The following is an 18,062-nucleotide window of genomic DNA, read 5'->3' on the forward strand; positions in this document are numbered from 1 at the left end:
CTCAGGGATTGTTGTGAGTCCCAGGAATAAGACTGGAGAAGGTTGTATACAGTCATTCATGTGATAATAAATATGGTGCCTACTTGTATAAAATATTTACAACCTGTTGTAAAGCCTTTGTGAACCAGTTATCTGGCCATCTTATCCATATTATACTACAGCTATTAGTAATATTTTACTTGATCACCAAGCTCTTAAATGTTTTCTGAACTGGAATCTTGGGGTCAGCCCCCAACCGAGAATATTAACTTCACTTGCACAAATACAAGCTTTGCATTTATCACTGATTTAAATATATTTTAAAATAAGTTATTAGTGTATTCTGTTTTAATATAGTTTGACCATTTTAACTGCTGAGCAGACATACTGATTAAATAAGGCTTCTAACTAATTACTTGAAAAAAAACCTCACTAATTAATGAAACCAGTTCAATACGCATTGTTCTTATTGTTATCATTCTTTATGAGCGCAGTAACGGTAAGGTATCTTAATAAGTCCCCTGATTTGTCCCCTATACTCTAACTGCCATGAGAAAACTCAAAATCAATTTTCCAAAATCCGACACTAGAGGTAATAAATATTATATAGGCTATATAATACGTAAAATGAGTAATCACACACAGTGATATAGAACATAAATAATGAAAACTTAGGCCCACCTGGTTTAAAACACTTTTGTGGTCATACTGTGTGGAATTAGTTCACACTGAAACGAGTTATTCATTCAGAATTGTGTGGGCAATTACATATAAGAAGAAGAAGAAGTAGTAGAAGAAGAATAAAGCTGCTAACGCTAAATGCAAACGCTAAGGCTACAATAATTGTATTGCTGCAAACAAGCATCATGCCATTGAAACATCAACATTGTTATAATTGTATTTCACCTCGCTATCATGTTGATTCGACCACAACAGAAACAATTAAAAACTCTCGCTTTCTCTAGAAGGGCAGGTCAGCCACAAAGGGCAAACGGGCCATTGCCTGGGCAACATTAGCCCGTACCTGTGCACGTCCCTGCTAAGGAGGACAAAGGAAATATGTGCAGACAAATCAATCGGCAGAAAGAAGGTAAGTTTAAAGTCAGCTGTGGGCAACAAATGTTAGTTTTTCTCTCCGAAAAAATACTTGATTGCTATTTAAATATTCTTTTTTTTATCTTAGGAGAGGACAACACTTTGGATTCATGATGGCTTAACTGTCCACAGGGACAGGGGTGGTTCTGGGGGAGCAGGAGACAGGGGTCAGTGCACCCTTAACACTGACCTGGGACCCCCATGTGGCCCCTCTCCAATAGAAAAGTTTATCGGCTATAGTGCGGAACTAATGTAACTCAGTATTCTAGTCTGAGCAAAAAGCAACACATGTCATCTAACCCGACCAGAGGCTGTTCCCTTTTTACTCCAAGCAAGATTCAAGACTAGACGTTGAGAGAAAAAAAGTCACCTAAAACTGCAGGATATAGTTCTGTAACGTGAAAGAACAGGAAACTTCAGCCTGGGATGTAGAGACCCTGATGGACAGCAGAGAGTGAACTGAACCTTATTTTCAGTGTTCATCAAGTACGGTGTATGTGATTGAATAAAATTGCAACTTAGTTACTAAAACAAGCACTGTACTGAAAATAATGAAATACTGAAACAGAAGTGTAACTTAAAGGTCTCCTATTATGCCCTTTTATGGCATATATTATAGGTTTCAGATGTGTAAAGAAAACATGTATCTGACGTGTTTTGCTCAAAATAACAAACAATCATGCATTTTAGCATGTCCGCTATACCTCAGTTTGAGCCCTGTTTTCGAAAGTGCTGACTGTGACTTTCCCTTTCATCCAAATGAGCTGAAGATGGCCAAGCCCCTTTGGAGCTGCCGTGATTAAACGCCATATTATGTTCCAAACCACATCCAGCATTATTTCTGAAACACTTCTCAGAGTTTACCACTAGAACAGAGACATTATGTATTATATATTCAACAACTCTCAGTCCCTCCTGCAGACATCCAGCCCACATTTCGGTTATGAGGTCATATCGACAGAAAATCTGGATCAGCTCGTTTGTACCCCCATTTTTAGAGATGTGGGTAAGGAGGAGAAGAGAGAGGGTTGTATTTTCGGACACTTTGTGAGTCTCCTTACACACCGGGGACACATATTTATGTATAGTTTTTTGTTAGCGGAAGCAATACGATCGTTTCTAAAATCAACATTGCAAATCAAATCATTCATTTAGTAGATAGTCCTATATTAAGCTGTAAACAATAACCCTCACTTAGCCGTCTAATTATCCTAATCGAGATGGTATCTTCCATAGCTAGTGCCTTTATTACACATCCCTTTTTCTCTTATCATGCCAAGTAAAAGTGAAGGGACACATTTTGAGTCAGCTTTGTTGCTGAGACACAATTTTGGCATTAAACTGCACCTGATTCCTTTACCAGTTTACCCCTATCTGTTATAAAGGAGTGGGGGGAGGGTCTCTTCAGGGAAATTATATATAGTAGGAATGATAACTGTGGTCTGTAACATCAACATGTGATGTTTTTAGACTTGAAAAAACAACCCTATACTCAATTAGTCACGCTGTCTGCCTTCATTAAAGCATTTGTTGTTTGTGGTTATTCCTTTTATCTCGTCACACGTGTAGCTGCAGAATGTCAGCAGATTGTCACCCACGGTGAGCGAGGGGGTGAGGAGAAGGACACACAGAGGCCATGTCCTGTAATTTCACGGCAAGTCTGAGCTGCTCTGTCTGTCTCTACGTGTGTGTGTGTGTGTGTGTGTGTGTGTGTGTGTGTGTGTGTGTGTGTGTGTGTGTGTGTTTAACAATAGGTCTGATGATCTGTACCCCCAGCTGAACAGCCCAGTTGTAATTTGTCTTGGCTTACAATGACCAATCCGCACTAGATAACGTCTAAAACAATTATAATACAGCGGAGGGGAAGATCAGCGCGGGGGGGGTGGCAATATGTCCAGGGAGATAATAATGGAAGGAATTCTGTTCAAATACCATGTGTTTGTTATTGAGCTTGGAAATGGTTTAGAGGAAGGATCTATACATAATGACACTATCTGATTTCCCAGATCAAATGAAAATACATGTAGTCCAGCCTGGCTCATGTAATTAAAGAGTGTCGCTGCAGACTTGAAATCAAACGCTGTTTTGATTCTGTTCTGAGAGAAAACTGTTGAATATTTAAAGCATCCATAACTGAAAGTCTGTCATCACAGGGATGGCATCTCTTTGCTCGAGTCCTAATTCAGTCTTGTTTTATTACGCTCCAAATTGCGCTTGGAGGAAAAATATTTCTACTGGACATCATGACAGGAGAGGGTTAGATTTTTCAGACTTAATTTCCCAGTAACGGATGCCTACTTTTGTCCCAACTTGTAGTTCATGTCGTGAATAAGTCGTTGAAAAAAACTCAAAAATAAAATGTATATGTTTTGGTAACGATTATTTGAGAGGATCTACTGTTTTTCACTTATGTCCAGGATTATTATGACAATATTCTTGATTCAAAAACAAATTGTTAGGTCCTGGAAGTGTGGGGAAAATGGCAAGAAGTGCACATTTTAAAGCACAAGCTCAAAATAAGTGGTCTTAACCCAAACAGATTCAGTTTACTATCCTACATCTGCAAAGCACCAACATGTTTAGTTTTTTTCTTTAACTTTAAATGTCTATTCACAGCCAGCCACAGTTGGCCTCCCCTTAGAAAAACGTGTAAACATCTGAATTATCTACACACTTTTTAGGCTATTCTATGCCATATTTATCTGGTAACTTATGTAATATTTTTATTTTTCCTTCAAGTCAATGTTGGAGCCCTTGGGAGGAGAGCCGCACAGTTGATTAAACCTCTGGTCTGCAGTACTTCATGTACCTGTGCACAATATTATCTTAAACACCAAGAGAAAGTGAAGTTGTCCCTGTGGGAGATCAAACTGTGCACCAACCCACTTATTTCCTCTCTATAAAGTGGCTTGGCAATTTGACTTTTTACCTTGCTAATTGTTTTATCTTTTTAATTACTTAACTGCCGTTATGAAAAAGAGCAATGAAAATAAACATACAAGGGGCAAAATATCTAACCATTCTACCTCAGTGTCTGCGGATATTCAGTTTCAAAGAAGGACTCAATGGTAGTAACCTTTATATTGCACAAGACATGGTTTGGTTTGGACAAGAGAGCACACACTGTACCCGGTTCATCTGGGGTTTAAGTACTCTCATTTTGATAGTTGCATCCCAAACGGAAAGCCTTTGCGTCACAAAGTTAATGGGGAGGCTCAAAATTAAATCCTGTTTGACCGGAACATGGAGGTCAGACAGGGATTTGACATCGCTGCTGTAGTGGAGGAAGAAGAACACAGGAGGCACACGGGACATGTGGCCATTTTTGTACTTTCACAAGGTGGGACTTTAGAAACAAGTCGACAGCCTTAATTGAATCTTCAAGGCAAACTTCTTTGCCTGTTACTAGTAGGGTCGGGAATCACCAGGGTCCCCACGATACTTAAGCTATGATGCCTTCAGTATTGCGATATGACAGTATTGCGATACGACATATTGCGATATCGCGCATTTCTGACTTTTTTCTCTGCTGACTGATTTGTTTTGACTAACTTCCTGCACTTTATCCATGGCCATGACCGCACAACAAAAAGCTCAACACCATCTAGTGGATTTAAAAAGCAATTGGATTTGCAATATGAATAGTTTATATAATAAAATATTGACCAGCCCTAGTTACTAGTGAGGAGAACAAATGATTTGTTGAAATGACGTCATTGTTCAGGGCAATTCTGCATCATCTCTGTCCATCCCAAGCCCCCAGGAAGTGCGTTGTGGCCAATTTCTATAGTGCCCAAATGTTGGTACTCCAACTTCTGCGTCAGCGAGGTGATGTAATGGAGCTCAAAAATACTTTTCCCCATTTACTTTCATTTGGAAAGAGATGTCTGTAAAGCAGTGTTTATTTATTTCCTACATAAGTACATTTTTCGACCCTGAAAAAAAATCGGTAGAAGTCCAACAAATTGAAATCCCTCAGTCATGTTGTTTGTTCAAAATAACCCCCTAAGAATCATTTGTATTGTATTAAGAATCGGACTGGATAGAGGATTAAGAACCAGCCGATTGAGGATTCTCTGCAGATCAGAATCAAAACGGCCCTTGATTTCATGTCGGCAGCAGACACTTTAATTCAAATGTAATGGGCCAGACAGGCTTCATGTATTTTGTTTTTTTACTAATAGTCTTTATTCTGTTTTATTTTATATGAGAATATAAAAGACTAGCGCTTTGGACATTGTTTAGGTTAAGAAGTAGGCTTGCGTAACATGTATTTATTTATAAATTAAATTTATGCACTTGTCCATTGAGAGAAATAATCTTTTCAAAAATCTACATACCTTGATGATGTCATTCTTAAATAGCCTTATTAAACATTATTTTCAAATAAAAAAAGGAGATCTGAAACATTTTGACCAGTATTTCTCAAGGTTGAGTCTGAAATCTTGTGGATATGTTGACATGTTTACTTGCAAAACATTTTGAGTAACTGTTCTTCTCAGGTGGGCGTGCTCTACGGAGCCAGATCCAGTTACTTTTTGTTCTAGAGAGTCAGGCTGTTTTAGTTTCATGTGCCACTGAGAAACTGAAAGATCGGGCCCCGCCTCCACCGCTTTGCCCAGTTCTTTTTATACTTCCATGATGAATCTACTAAAAGTGTTTGTTTGTGATCGTTAGATTGATAGTAAGAGAAATGATGGAAAAGACCTTCAGAGAGGTATAACATTTGTTTTGCTATCCCCAATCTGTTTGTGATCGTGTCACACCAAGTAGAAGACTTTTTTCATCCCTTTGTAGGGTACATAATAATGTCTGACGCTCTGCATGATACCAGTCTGAGCCCCTCAGCGGCACAAACAAACACTTTTAGTGGGATTACATTGGGGGTGCACGATTCCCCAATTACACTGAAACCCTTTTTTTCCCATGGCCGCTGTGTCCAGCACTAATTACTGGAACGATTTAGAAAATTGTTGTGCAGTTTATCTTGTTGTTGAAAATAGGCGGCCAGTGTTTGAGCCTGGAGGGGATTACATGTGCTCTTCTGGAGGGTTACTGCTCCAACCACCAGGGACGCATATCCTTTGCAGTGTTTGTTTTCTCTGTATCAGTAATTTCATCGGTGTTATAAGTTACCTTTCTGGTGTCTGTTAGCTTTGGTTTGGCAGCATCCTCTTCGTCAACCTTGAAAGATTTCTCCATGTTCAATTCCTTGGTGGGCTGCGAGAGGCGGAGAGATTGAGATGATTAAATATTTAATATATTCTCTTTTTGTTTACAGCGTGGGTAACATGGCTGATAAAAGTGATAATATTCTGCCATCGTTAGGGGAAATGCCCTATTCTCAATGACGTCTGACCGTCGCTTGGAGGAGTGCAGCTGAGGAGAGGAAGGCAGGGACTCCTGTGTGAGGAGGTGTGTGTGAAGGGAATGAGAGTGAGTGTGAGGTGAAGGGATGTGACAGGTTACAGAGAGCTGAGGGACCAAAATGTCAAAGTGAATCCATGGGGAGTGGAAGAGGAAATTCAGAAGAGAGGGAAACACAATATGAAACATAACCCTTTTTGCATCTTATGGCTGCAATCTGAAAAAAAGGATTATAGAAAAAGCATAAAATATGAAAATACATATTTTTTTTAATAACAGGCAGCTTTAAAGGCCCCTCAAAGTCGCTGTACAAGAAAAACAAGACAATGCAGTATATAATCAATGGGAGGTGTGTGATGAGTAGTGATCAGGGTGGATCTGCTGGTGTTATGTCTTGAGACGTGATTTGAAAATGAAGAGAGAGTCAATTTTCCGGATGTCAGGTGGGAGGGAGTTCCAGAGGCGGGGTGCAGAGCGGCTGAAGGCTCTGGACCCCATGGTGGTAAGCAGCAGGGTGGTGCGGTGAGGTGGATGGAAGCAGAAGATCAAAGAGTGTGGGTGGGTGTGTTCATGTGCACGAGGTCGGAGGGGTACAGAGGAGTGAGGTAAACTTAAAGGTGAGGAGCAGAATCTTAACATTGATACATTATTTGACGCAGCTGAAGAACAGGATTGATGTGGTTATGGAGATGATGCGGGCAGCAGAGTGCTGGACCAGTTGAAATTATTAATTGTATCTTAAAGTGAAGTGTAGTCTTATCAAAGCCTACTTTGAATATGCAAACAATGAAGATTATCTCTAGGTTTATTAAGGAGATGTATCTGTGGTGGCTGTGGCTCAGGAGGTAAATGGTCGTGAAGATCGGTGGTTCAATCTCTATCCCCTGTAGTCAACATGTCGATGTGTCCTTGGGCAAGATACCTAACCCCAAAATTGTGCTTTGAAGGCCCATAAAAATGCAATCCATTTACCATTCTTTTAAAATGTGATTGTTTCTCTTTCAGTCTGAGGGTCTTGTTGAATCACAAAAGGACACAGAGCAGATGTACAGCCGTGTTACAGAGTATAGTATGAGGAATTCAAGTTGCTGGTCGGACAACGGCCAAAGCTTCATTTGAGCTGATCAAACTGACCACAGTGATGTTTTTTGTGCCAACTGGCGATAGAAGAGGTCATGGCTTGTTAAATTCAAATTTGAGTCTAGTTATAGTTTTGATTAGAAAATGTTAGTTTAACGAGGGAAGAAAGAAAAAAGGTTAGTTCAGGTTTCTTTAAGTAACTGGACAAAATGATTGTGTTTATTTTGCCCACTAGAACCTGATCTGAAAAGGGAACCGTTATCAGAACTGTAGAACTCAACATGGGACTAGAAAAGATAACTGAAGTACATTGACAGATTAACACAAAGAAAATATTTGTAACCACAGTTTCATAAATAACTCTAAATAAAGTAAAATAACAAATAGCATTTATAAATAAAAGATGAGTTTTTGTTTAGAGTTTTGGGATTAAAATGTAGGAAACCGATTTGTGGAAATTGTCGGGAAATCAAATATTTGTTTCATTTTCTCTTTCCTAGCCGTGGAAATTATTCAAATCAAACCCCATGCTTATCTCAACTTCATAAACACACGAGAATTAGGGCTGAGCAATATGAAGATAATCCATGTATCACAAAATGTGAAATAAATACTCAAATATAGATTTTTCAAGGTTGACCATTGATTGCTTTAACAATAAATACCACTAATGATATCCCAATATTCTAAATCTAACATTATATCTAGCCCCAATCCCAACTCATTGCTATATTGCCTAGCCATAACATGAATATAAATATATTGTGTTTGCAATACCTGAACATCCTTCAGTAACAGCAATGTGACATGACATTGCGTATTTAAAAATGAAAGTATATCTGCAGAACCACAACATCACCACTGTATTTATCTGTGTGCGTTTTCTCACCGAGTGTGCTCCACCGAACTGCGCGGGCAGCCTCCTGCCAGGCATCTTTGGTCTGTTAACGGTGGGGTGAGAGAGCTTCTCCGAGGTAGACGACAGCTCATCAAAACTCATCAGATCTGAGAGAAGAGGCAGAGCAAACGGAGACATGAGGAGGGAAGCAGAGAGGAGCATTTCATCACTTTTACATGCCTTTTTTTCATTATCCTGCAACCGTTTTATTACATTTTTTTACCATGGATGGGGGAAAGTAAAACCAACAACCAATTGGAACTGAATAAGTAGATACACCAAATGTTTGTTAATGAGGGAATTAAGGGCGAGTACAGAAAGATGTATTATAAAAACCGGATGGAATATACTTATAGAAACATGGAGGAATAAGTGGATGAAAATAAAGGCCTTTCTTATTCATCACTTAAATATATCCAATCTAATCCATGGTTATTTATTAGGCACTTTACAGCTGACTCAGGTGAAAGAAAACTAACTTAAAAAACCTACAGCTTTTATCTGACTGTCCATATGACTGACTGCATATGTGTGACCTTGACAAAACGTTTGTTTATGTGTATAACTAATAGTTGACTAAACATTAGCCGGCTCAAGGAGTTAAAATTAGTAGATTAGCTTTGTCGCGACACAAAACCCTCAAACTTCGTCCAGGAGCTGGGTCTCGTTATTAGCAAATTTTGTCAGACAAAGCGTGGGATCCATCAAGCGAGTAAAAAACGACTCCGAAAATTGACATGCAAACTACGCAAGCGAAAAATCGCCATCCACATCCCCTCTATCGGAGCGCAACTTAATTGACATGGAGCAAGACACAGAGCCCCCCCGCCAACTTGTTTTCCTTTCTCATAATATGAAAAGACTGGGATCGGAGGAAAAAAGCAGCACTGAGTGACAGAGTCAGGTTGTAGCCTAATAAAGAGGAGAACATTTCTAGTGATAAAGGATTTAATTCATGATGGGCTTCCGTTGGATGTGTATAATTTATTAGTTTGCCATATTAATGTTATAATGTGTTGAGAGAATAAATTAACTAAATGTTCATTTTGTGTGTGTGTGTGTGTGTGTGTGTGTGTGTGTGTGTGTGTGTGTGTGTGTGTGTGTGTGTGTGTGTCTCCTCGCTGCTTGTCCTGACACGCATTAAGGATAATTTAAGTGTTGGAGCCATAATGCATTTTGTGTTTTATTTTACCTGCATAGGTTATATGTATAATGTAATTCTGACATTTGACCACAGGATGGCGCATTCCTGGCAGAGTGCATAAATGTAATTACCCCGTGGTCAGAATGAAGTGTGTGGGACGGGAAAGCAATGTTGACACCGCTTCAGTGTAGTTGTGCAATGAGAGTCTTGGGTCACAGGTTCCTCCAACAGTACAACGTAAATTCAAGACAATAAAAAAAAAGAAGCCCTTCAGTCGTTTGCATTGTCAACGGTTGGAACGCTGTATCTGTGCACCGTCACATGTGCACTTTGCCAGTGTCTTTTTCTTAATTTCATTTTCTAAGGCTAATTCTTATAGTTTTATAATATTTTGTGTGTAGCACAACATACCATGATGACCCAAAGGGGTGGGGGAAATAATCGATACAGCCTTGGTGACACTTTGCGATATTTTATCGATACACGGACGCCAAGTATCGATATTTTATTATATAAACGATTCATACTGCAAACCCAAATGAAAGTTTTTGGCAACAATTGCTTTTGCGTCAGAGAAAGACATCAGAAATGTTCCATATCGCAATACTTATCGTAGCATCACAATACTATCGTATGGCTTACGCATCGCGATTGTATCGTATCATGGGGACCCTGGTGATTCCCACCCCTATTGCTACTCATAGTGTTCTTTCATGTTAGGGAATATTTTGCTTAGGTGTTTAACCTTTGACACAGCTCATCATTTTGTCCTTCCTCTGCTTTCCCATGGCCTAGGCTTTCGGCCTTGGGGTTGTAATCTCCCTTAAGAGGGGCGGTTTGGGCGCTTTGTTGATGCCAGTCTATGACCGAGCACAAGCTGACCTGAGATAGTTATTGTTCAGGGACGTCTAGAAGCCCTTCTGATCTCGAACGTAGGTTCCCTGGCGCACATTCTTTTCCATGGACGACAGCTTTACTTAGATTCAGGGTCCATATTTGTCTGGTCTCGCTGATGAAGAATGTTGGTATACACTCTGAACTGGTTAAAACCTCGGACTACGGAAGAGATCTTCAGAATTGGTCGGGCAACCGCTGTGTCAACTCGTGGCTGCAGCAAATGTGTTGTCAGTTCTCCGGCCGTTAACTTCATAACAAACCTGCAGTGTTTGCAATCAAAGTTCCAGCTCTCCCCGTGTCTCTCTGAGTTTCGTCTCCATTGCTCCAGAAGCTTCCATCACATTTCACAGCCCAAGAAACGATTAAACAATATTAATAATCAAAATGTATGACGAGTAGTCAACCAATTGCCCGAATTGATGACTCCTGATCAAGTAGGAGCCTCTCTACAGAGGGCAGCCCGAGTGCATACAACAAAGTTAAACAGAGGGAAGAATGAGTCACTCTGAAACCTTTTAGCAACCGTTGAATAACAGCACTGGATTGAGTTTTCATGTTTCATAAAGAGTGTCAGATGGTCCTCTGGAGAGCAGGGAGGGGGGGACTTTTAGCAGCTTTTTACAAGGGTTTGTCACAACGACAGAACTCTCAGATGAAAAGCATTAAGAACTCTCCATTCCCTGCACCTTCCTCTGTTGTCAATAAACACTCCCCCCCCCCCCGTTCTCAAAATGGCAGCTTCTAAACTATTAATCTTTTTAATTATGTCTGTTGCTGCTCCTGCTCACAGTCCCCTCATACCGCCTGGTTGTTTTCACTCCGAGCTCTGCTTTCATTATTGGATGTAATGCCAATTAAAGCTCTGCTCGTCTTTTACCATTTTTTAATTTTTTTATCTGAAACACGTTTCTATATGAGTGTGCAGATACATTTTTCCAAACCCACGGTAACAGCTAAAATATGCTCAACTAGACAGCTGCATTTGGATGGTAATGTTTCGCTTGGATAGAACAAAGGGTTTCCGAATAAACGTGATATACACAGAAAAAAAAAATATATTGGTTCCACTTTACAATAACACTACCCTTATAAAAGGGTTTACGAATAGTTTGTAATTCCTTTATTAATTAGGTTATGAACACTTTATAAATCAAAAGCTTCTAATAAGTTTTTATAAGACAATAGCAGATGAAGAAGAGGAAGTAAGCTAGGTAGCTATTATAAGGCTTAGTCATCTTGCCAAATAGTGAGCCTGTGTTGATGTATGAAAACTATGTTAGCACTGGTTTATAAATGCTTCTTAGTGATTAATAAAGTGTTTACAACCTAATTAATAATGTAATTATGAACCCTTTATGAATCCTTTATAAGGGTATTCTTATTGTAAAGTGGTACCGATAAATCTGTATATTTGATACAGGCATCTTAACATCAATGTGTGTATCATCAAATATTGTGTTAATAACCTTTTGACTGACACATTGTTTTTTTCCTTATGACCTCACCTCACCTTCACTCGAGTGAAATTAATTTTCCAAAACAAGTCACAGAACTCTCAAAAGATTTGTAGGTATATTGGAATAAAAAGTAATTTACTGACCAATAACTGGTATAATTGTGTGTGTGTGTGGGGGGGGTGTTGTTATCAAAGCTCTGCTGTGTCATTAGTAACGTTTGTCTCTATCAGCGGAGAACTCTGAATAAGATAATTAACAAAAGTTTGAATGTGGCTGGACTGATGAATTTCAGACACCACACACTTTCTTATGGAAAAGTAATGAACAGCATTCAAGTTGCTTTTCACAACATGAGTAGTAGTAGATAGATGCATCATGGGAACAGCTGGATGCACACATGTAGAGTCTGTGACGCCACCCACAAGATTCTGCAGAGTTGCTGAGAAACCCAAAGTGGGCGGAACTGGTCTTGGCTTTGACCTCTGCATCCAACCCCTGCCTTCTTCTTCCTCCTAATCCCAAAAACGTCAAAAAGGCGGAGCAGCTGGAACACGTCTGACAAGCTCAAAGCTCCCCAGCTAGCTAAGGCTAACAAGCTACGCTAACATGCTCAGCAGTGCTGCGAGCCGGCTAACCTGTGCTCTGTTGCTCCCCATTGCTAAACTGTCGTTGAATTTTACATTGCTGAAAGTCCCAGTTATCCTTCTGTGTACTGCCGTCGTGCCTTGCTCATGGGCACTGCCTTGCTCAAAGTGCCAATCCACCCTCTGGTTAACAAGCCAAGTCGCTACAGGCAGAGCTATTGCCGATCAGTGTGTGTTTTAATGGAAGTCACACACTTTCAGCTTACCTTCTGTAGTTAAATAATCACGGACTGACTTAAAGGTCCCCTATTATGCAAAATGCAGTTTTTGCTGTCTTTATACATACAGTAAATATGTGTCCCCCGGTGTGTAAGGAGACTCATGAAGTGTCAGAAAATACAACCCTCTCTCTTTTCCTCCTTACCCAAATCTCTAAATAGCTGATCCAGATTTGCTGCCGTTATGACGTCATAACTGAAATGTGGGCTGGCTTTACATTGAACTCCTGGCAATGTAACCGCCCACCTGACATGTCCCAACCTTTCGTCTGCAATATAAAATCCCCCCCCCCCCCCACCCCACATGATGTCTGCAGGAGGGACTTAGAGTTGTTGTATATATAATACATATTGTCTCTGTTCTAGTGGTAAACTCTGAGAAGTGTTTCAGAAATAATGCTGGATGTGGTTTGGAACATAATATGGCGTTTAATCACGGCAGCGTTTAGCTGAGTTTCTCCGTTAGAAACTTCTCTCTTCAGACAGAGAGCTGTTCCAAAGGGGCATGGCCAGCTTCAGCTCAGCTCAAATTTAAAGCGACAGTCACAGAATCAGAACTTCAGGAACAGGGCTGAAATAGAGGGGGATGAGGCATGCTACAATATGTGATCTGTTTGGTATTTTGAGCAAAACACTTCACAGACAAGTTTTGTATAGACATGGTCCTACAATATATTGTTTAGATATAGCAGAATAGGAGCCCTTTAATATCAAGCAAAACTAATCACCCCAGTAAGAAGGATCATCTAATCAACACTGTACATACCAACATCCGAGGACTTCTCCCCACAGTCCCCAGGGGTTTTGGGTTTGATGAGCAACGATGGCTCAAATTCGGATTTTGGTCGTGTGGAAGGCACCTCTCCATTGTGCCTGCAGACAAGAGGTAAACATGGGAAAGAAATGGATTAACGGGTGCTGTGTGGGGGGGAGGACACTACAGATAATGGTTTGAAAGGTCCTGGAGGGATGGATGAACAGAGGCTGGACTAGGAGATGAATATTAAACTTACTTTGGCGATGGAGCAAGAGGCTTGTCCGGCCTCTTGGGTGGGAGGCTCCCCGGCCTGCCTTTCCCAGGAGGGGGGACCGGCTTTTTGGGCGGGACCACTGGCGCTGCGGGCTTCGATGGCTTGTGTTCTAGATTGGGCTTCTCACCTGAAAAAGAGGAAAACAGTGAGTAGAGTTTAAAAAAAAGAAAAGGTCCAGCTTTGATTTGAAAGAGGAGAAATTGATATATTCTAGACCGTTTGAGAGAGAGCATTCCTGCAATCATCAGGAATTACACACAGCAACTGAGGTCAATCATTTCACGTCTGAGGGACAAAAGCAAATTTGTTGTTGAGCGGCGCTGAAACAACCAGGGCAAATTGATGTTCAACAAGCTTATCTGCTGATAAAATGAGTCGGCGGCTGAACACAGCCTCCATGCTCTTTACAAAGTAATTATCTCATAGAAGTTCATTTAAAACTATTTCTGGTAGACAACAAGTCTCAACAAGTGACACAATGGTGAATGAGCCTATTGAGCCCGATGAAAGACAAAAACAAAGGGCTGTTGATGGTAAAATTCCTTAGTTAAAAATAAAGAAGTTAGTTGTGTGACTCGATTTCAAAATCACTTGGTTGTGACGCAGCAGTTTTTTGGGGGGGAATCTGCTAGCACTGGGAATAAAACGTTTCTATTCCCGTTGACTACAGACAGTGAATCCTCCGAAACAAGTGAAGTATAAAAGGAAAGAAATTGGACATTAAGAACATGGCACAGTTTTGATTTCTGGAAAGTGAGATTAAAAACGTTAAAGTCCTCATCAAGTTTTAAACTATGACTAATAATACTTTGTTTAACATGGTTTTCTAAGCCTAAGAGATATTGTACAGCGAGGTGTTCATTTTTTTTCCTCATAGCGTTGTGAAGCACCTTGAGATGATGTTGTTTTTAAAGTGTGCGATAGAAATGAAATGTTATTATTATTAAATAAATGTTTTATTTGACACAAACATATTAGTTTAAACATGATTTCATTGATTTAAAAATGATGGATTTCACCTGAAACTAGTTTGTTTTAGTATCATTATCAGATTACCAGTGTTTTTGACAATTGCTCTACTTTAGATTAAAATACAATAAAAGTATGAAATAAATAATTAAAAGATAAAGGAAAAATGTGCAAAACAGAAACAAATCATTTATACGAACATAAAATGCTAAAGTAAACCTAAAGTAAACCATCCCGTCTGTCGTCTTCTGCAGATCTCTCTGTTCTGGATCATAAATCGTAGGTTATGTGCTCTCCAAATGGGCCAATCAGAAACGAGAACAACTCTGAAAGAGGTTGTTTTTTTCTGTTAAATTAAATCTCTGCCTTGTTGCGCAGAACATTATAAAAACGTTTCTACAGTTTATTATTTCCGTGGAGCTTTTGGAACCTCAAGAAATCATGTTGTAGAAGAAAAACAAAGAGTGCTTGAGAAATCAATGTTTCCCGTTTTTACATTTTTTATTTTACACAATAAATACATAGCCCTTCAATCAGGGTTTGATTCAGACCATGCATAATCTGAGCATCTGATTGCATTTAGGGAAACCTGCCTACCACGGTGCCTTCATCAAACAAATAAAACTGAGGTTCATGACTTAAAAAACTGAAGGAAATAGGAATATGACAGTTTATTAAATTGCTGATATCACACCAGTAAAACTAAATAAATGTATACAATTACTGACTTTATGAACTCTCTAACTGACTCATCTGACATCTGTTCAGTCATGAAAGAGGAACTCACTTGATGTAAATCGCAGTCAAAGATAGTCAGATCAGTTGTATGTGTGATTTGTATTCTCCATACACTCTAATCTAATTTGCATCTGAAAGGGAGGTTTAGCACGAACAGCTGAGATGAAGGACTTATGCTAAATGACATTGCCAAGCCTGCAAGTTGTAAATGACATTTAATGAAATGGAGGCTAATGTGCTCCTCTGGCACTGAGAATAAAGAGCTATAGGGAGAAAGGAGATTCAGTTCAGCTGTTGATAAAGGAAGCAAAAGGAAACTCGGTTGTTGAATGTACTTAGAGTTTGAAGGTTAATGCTAAAAACAGGAAATGTAAAGAGATATGACAGAACTAGTCTAATTTATTCAAACTGTTGCAGCTCTATAGTATTCAACTATCTTTGGATTGCCCAACTATATTATATTCTACCAATACCATAATCATGATAACATTTTTTACTTTAGAACATTGTTTTCTTTATATTGTGTCTGGTATTCCAAATCTATGGCTATGTATGTACAATTTCAGAATCAGGCGTTTTACACATCTTGTACTGTACATGGAATTTGCTTTGGTAAGTTGTGAAAAAGAGACATTATTAATTATAATAAATATGTCCATAAGTATTAACATCATAAATGTTTACAAGACACGTAAATAGGAAAACCAGTTTAATCTGAGAATTAAAATATGTGGAGCCTATCAAGAGTTTGAAGTGCTGTGCAGTAACAAAAGTGGTAGCATTGAACAGAAATGTGCTAACATATACAGAGGAATATGCACATGATGTAGTGGCTCAATCTTGTAGGATCTTTAAACTGGGCCACATTAACAGGGCTCCGCTTCTTGGCTCACACGTTAAAACCGTCCAAATAAAACTCTGCAGGCCCTGATGTCGTTGCCTTCCTTTGGCTGATTTATTTACTTCTTGTATAAAATTAAACAAACAAGTAAACAACAAGTATCAGTGTAACGTGAGGTCAAAGACTGTACCGAGTCCCCGTTCCGTGCTGAAGACAATTTCCCCCGAGGCTCTGTCCCACCCCTTCCTTACATAAGAGATGTCCGATCACAATAAACCTATTCTCAGAACATTTAACTAGATACAAATTCATAAATCGGAAGAATATATCAAGACCTAAATTAATTAGAACATGTTTAATTTATAATCAACACAAAAAATGTCTCTACCAGATGATGAGTGGTTATACCATCCATGGGAGGGGTTTAGAGTTTGTCAATGGGGGCCCGGGCCTTTTTGATGAGTCCAGTAATATTTTATAACTTCAGATTATTGTATTATTAATCAGTATTAATATTAATGAACAAGCTGTTTGTAGTTAAAGTGAATTTTAAATGGATTCATTTATTAGGTCGGAAATTCTAGCCAGAAGATGTGACACCTACACAGCACGGTTTTGATTGAACGATAATTAATAATTGATGAAGTATTAATAACAATTTATTGGGAGAGAGGTAATGATGTCAGGGCACTTTCAGCAGCTATCTTTCTTCTCTTTAATTTGAAAATAGTTTTCACACCTTTCCAACAATATGAACCAGCGGGCTGACTGTATTTCAGCTCCACTACTACCACTGGTCAAAATATTGTTTGGAACATCCACTTCCTCAAGGGTGTGAAGCCATTTATTCCAACAAAGCACTACAGCCCTGAACGCACAGCCACTCAGGTCTCAAAGAAGCTTTAGGAGACAGTGACTCTAATAATGCGTCTTTTGAGAGCTGAATTACTGTGGATGGAGGTAAGAAAAAAGGAAAAGGGCAAATGCATCAATGTCTTGAGTATGATCATGATCTCACACTATGATACCTCTATTTATCATAGAAAAAGAACCTCTGTTTCTTGGAACAACAGTGCTCTTTAGTGCCAAGCATCAGGTTTGAACAAAAGCTCCCAAAGTTTTAAAAGTATTTTGTCAAGTTCCCCGCGGGACTTATAAAGGATTTCTGAAAACAGGAAGAGAAGATGAAAAATGGTCTGTGTGTGTACTGCCTCCACAGGTCAATGGAGGAGCGAGTGGTGACACAGTGGTGTCAGGAAAAGAATACTCCAAAGAGGGAAAGATGTCAGAAATAGAGAGCTTCTGATGTGTGAACATGAGATGCTGCCGTGTGATGTGCAGGGTGAGGATGGATGTGAGGAAAGGTGGAGGGTCCTACCTTTGTCCTCTGGCCTGATGGGATGAGGCTTCCTGTCCACACTGGGAAACTCCGGCTTGAGTGCTGAAAAACGAAACATGGTCCGATCAACGTCACGGCGTCCGTCCGACCCAACATTCGACAGACACACACTCTCACAAGCACAATTACAAAGAGAGATCTGTAACAGGCAGTTACAGGATAAACATTTATCCCGTTCTGGCACATATTATTCTGCATGAGCTGGAGGTATCTGTCAGAAAGTCATATACAGACACATCATTTCAGACGTCTCAGCAATACAGACCCCAAACTGCACCACAAGGCAGGAAGATGGTCATGAATGC

General features: G+C 39.6%; 1 protein-coding gene across 1 annotated transcript in view; it reads right to left on the bottom strand.

Annotated features, from left to right (window-relative positions):
* The window catches only part of cd2ap (CD2-associated protein), a 66,462-nt gene that overhangs the window by 10,815 nt on the left and 37,585 nt on the right, over positions 1 to 18,062 (bottom strand). The window contains exons 12-16 of the mRNA XM_063901985.1: positions 17,737 to 17,799; positions 13,793 to 13,937; positions 13,546 to 13,652; positions 8,411 to 8,526; positions 6,211 to 6,294 (exon numbers count right to left, since the gene is read on the bottom strand). Of these exons, the coding sequence (XP_063758055.1) occupies positions 6,211 to 6,294; positions 8,411 to 8,526; positions 13,546 to 13,652; positions 13,793 to 13,937; positions 17,737 to 17,799 (515 nt within the window). The remainder of the gene's footprint in view (positions 1 to 6,210; positions 6,295 to 8,410; positions 8,527 to 13,545; positions 13,653 to 13,792; positions 13,938 to 17,736; positions 17,800 to 18,062) is intronic.

Source organism: Eleginops maclovinus, chromosome 15 (assembly GCF_036324505.1).
Source record: "Eleginops maclovinus isolate JMC-PN-2008 ecotype Puerto Natales chromosome 15, JC_Emac_rtc_rv5, whole genome shotgun sequence".
Classification (NCBI taxonomy): domain Eukaryota; kingdom Metazoa; phylum Chordata; class Actinopteri; order Perciformes; family Eleginopidae; genus Eleginops; species Eleginops maclovinus.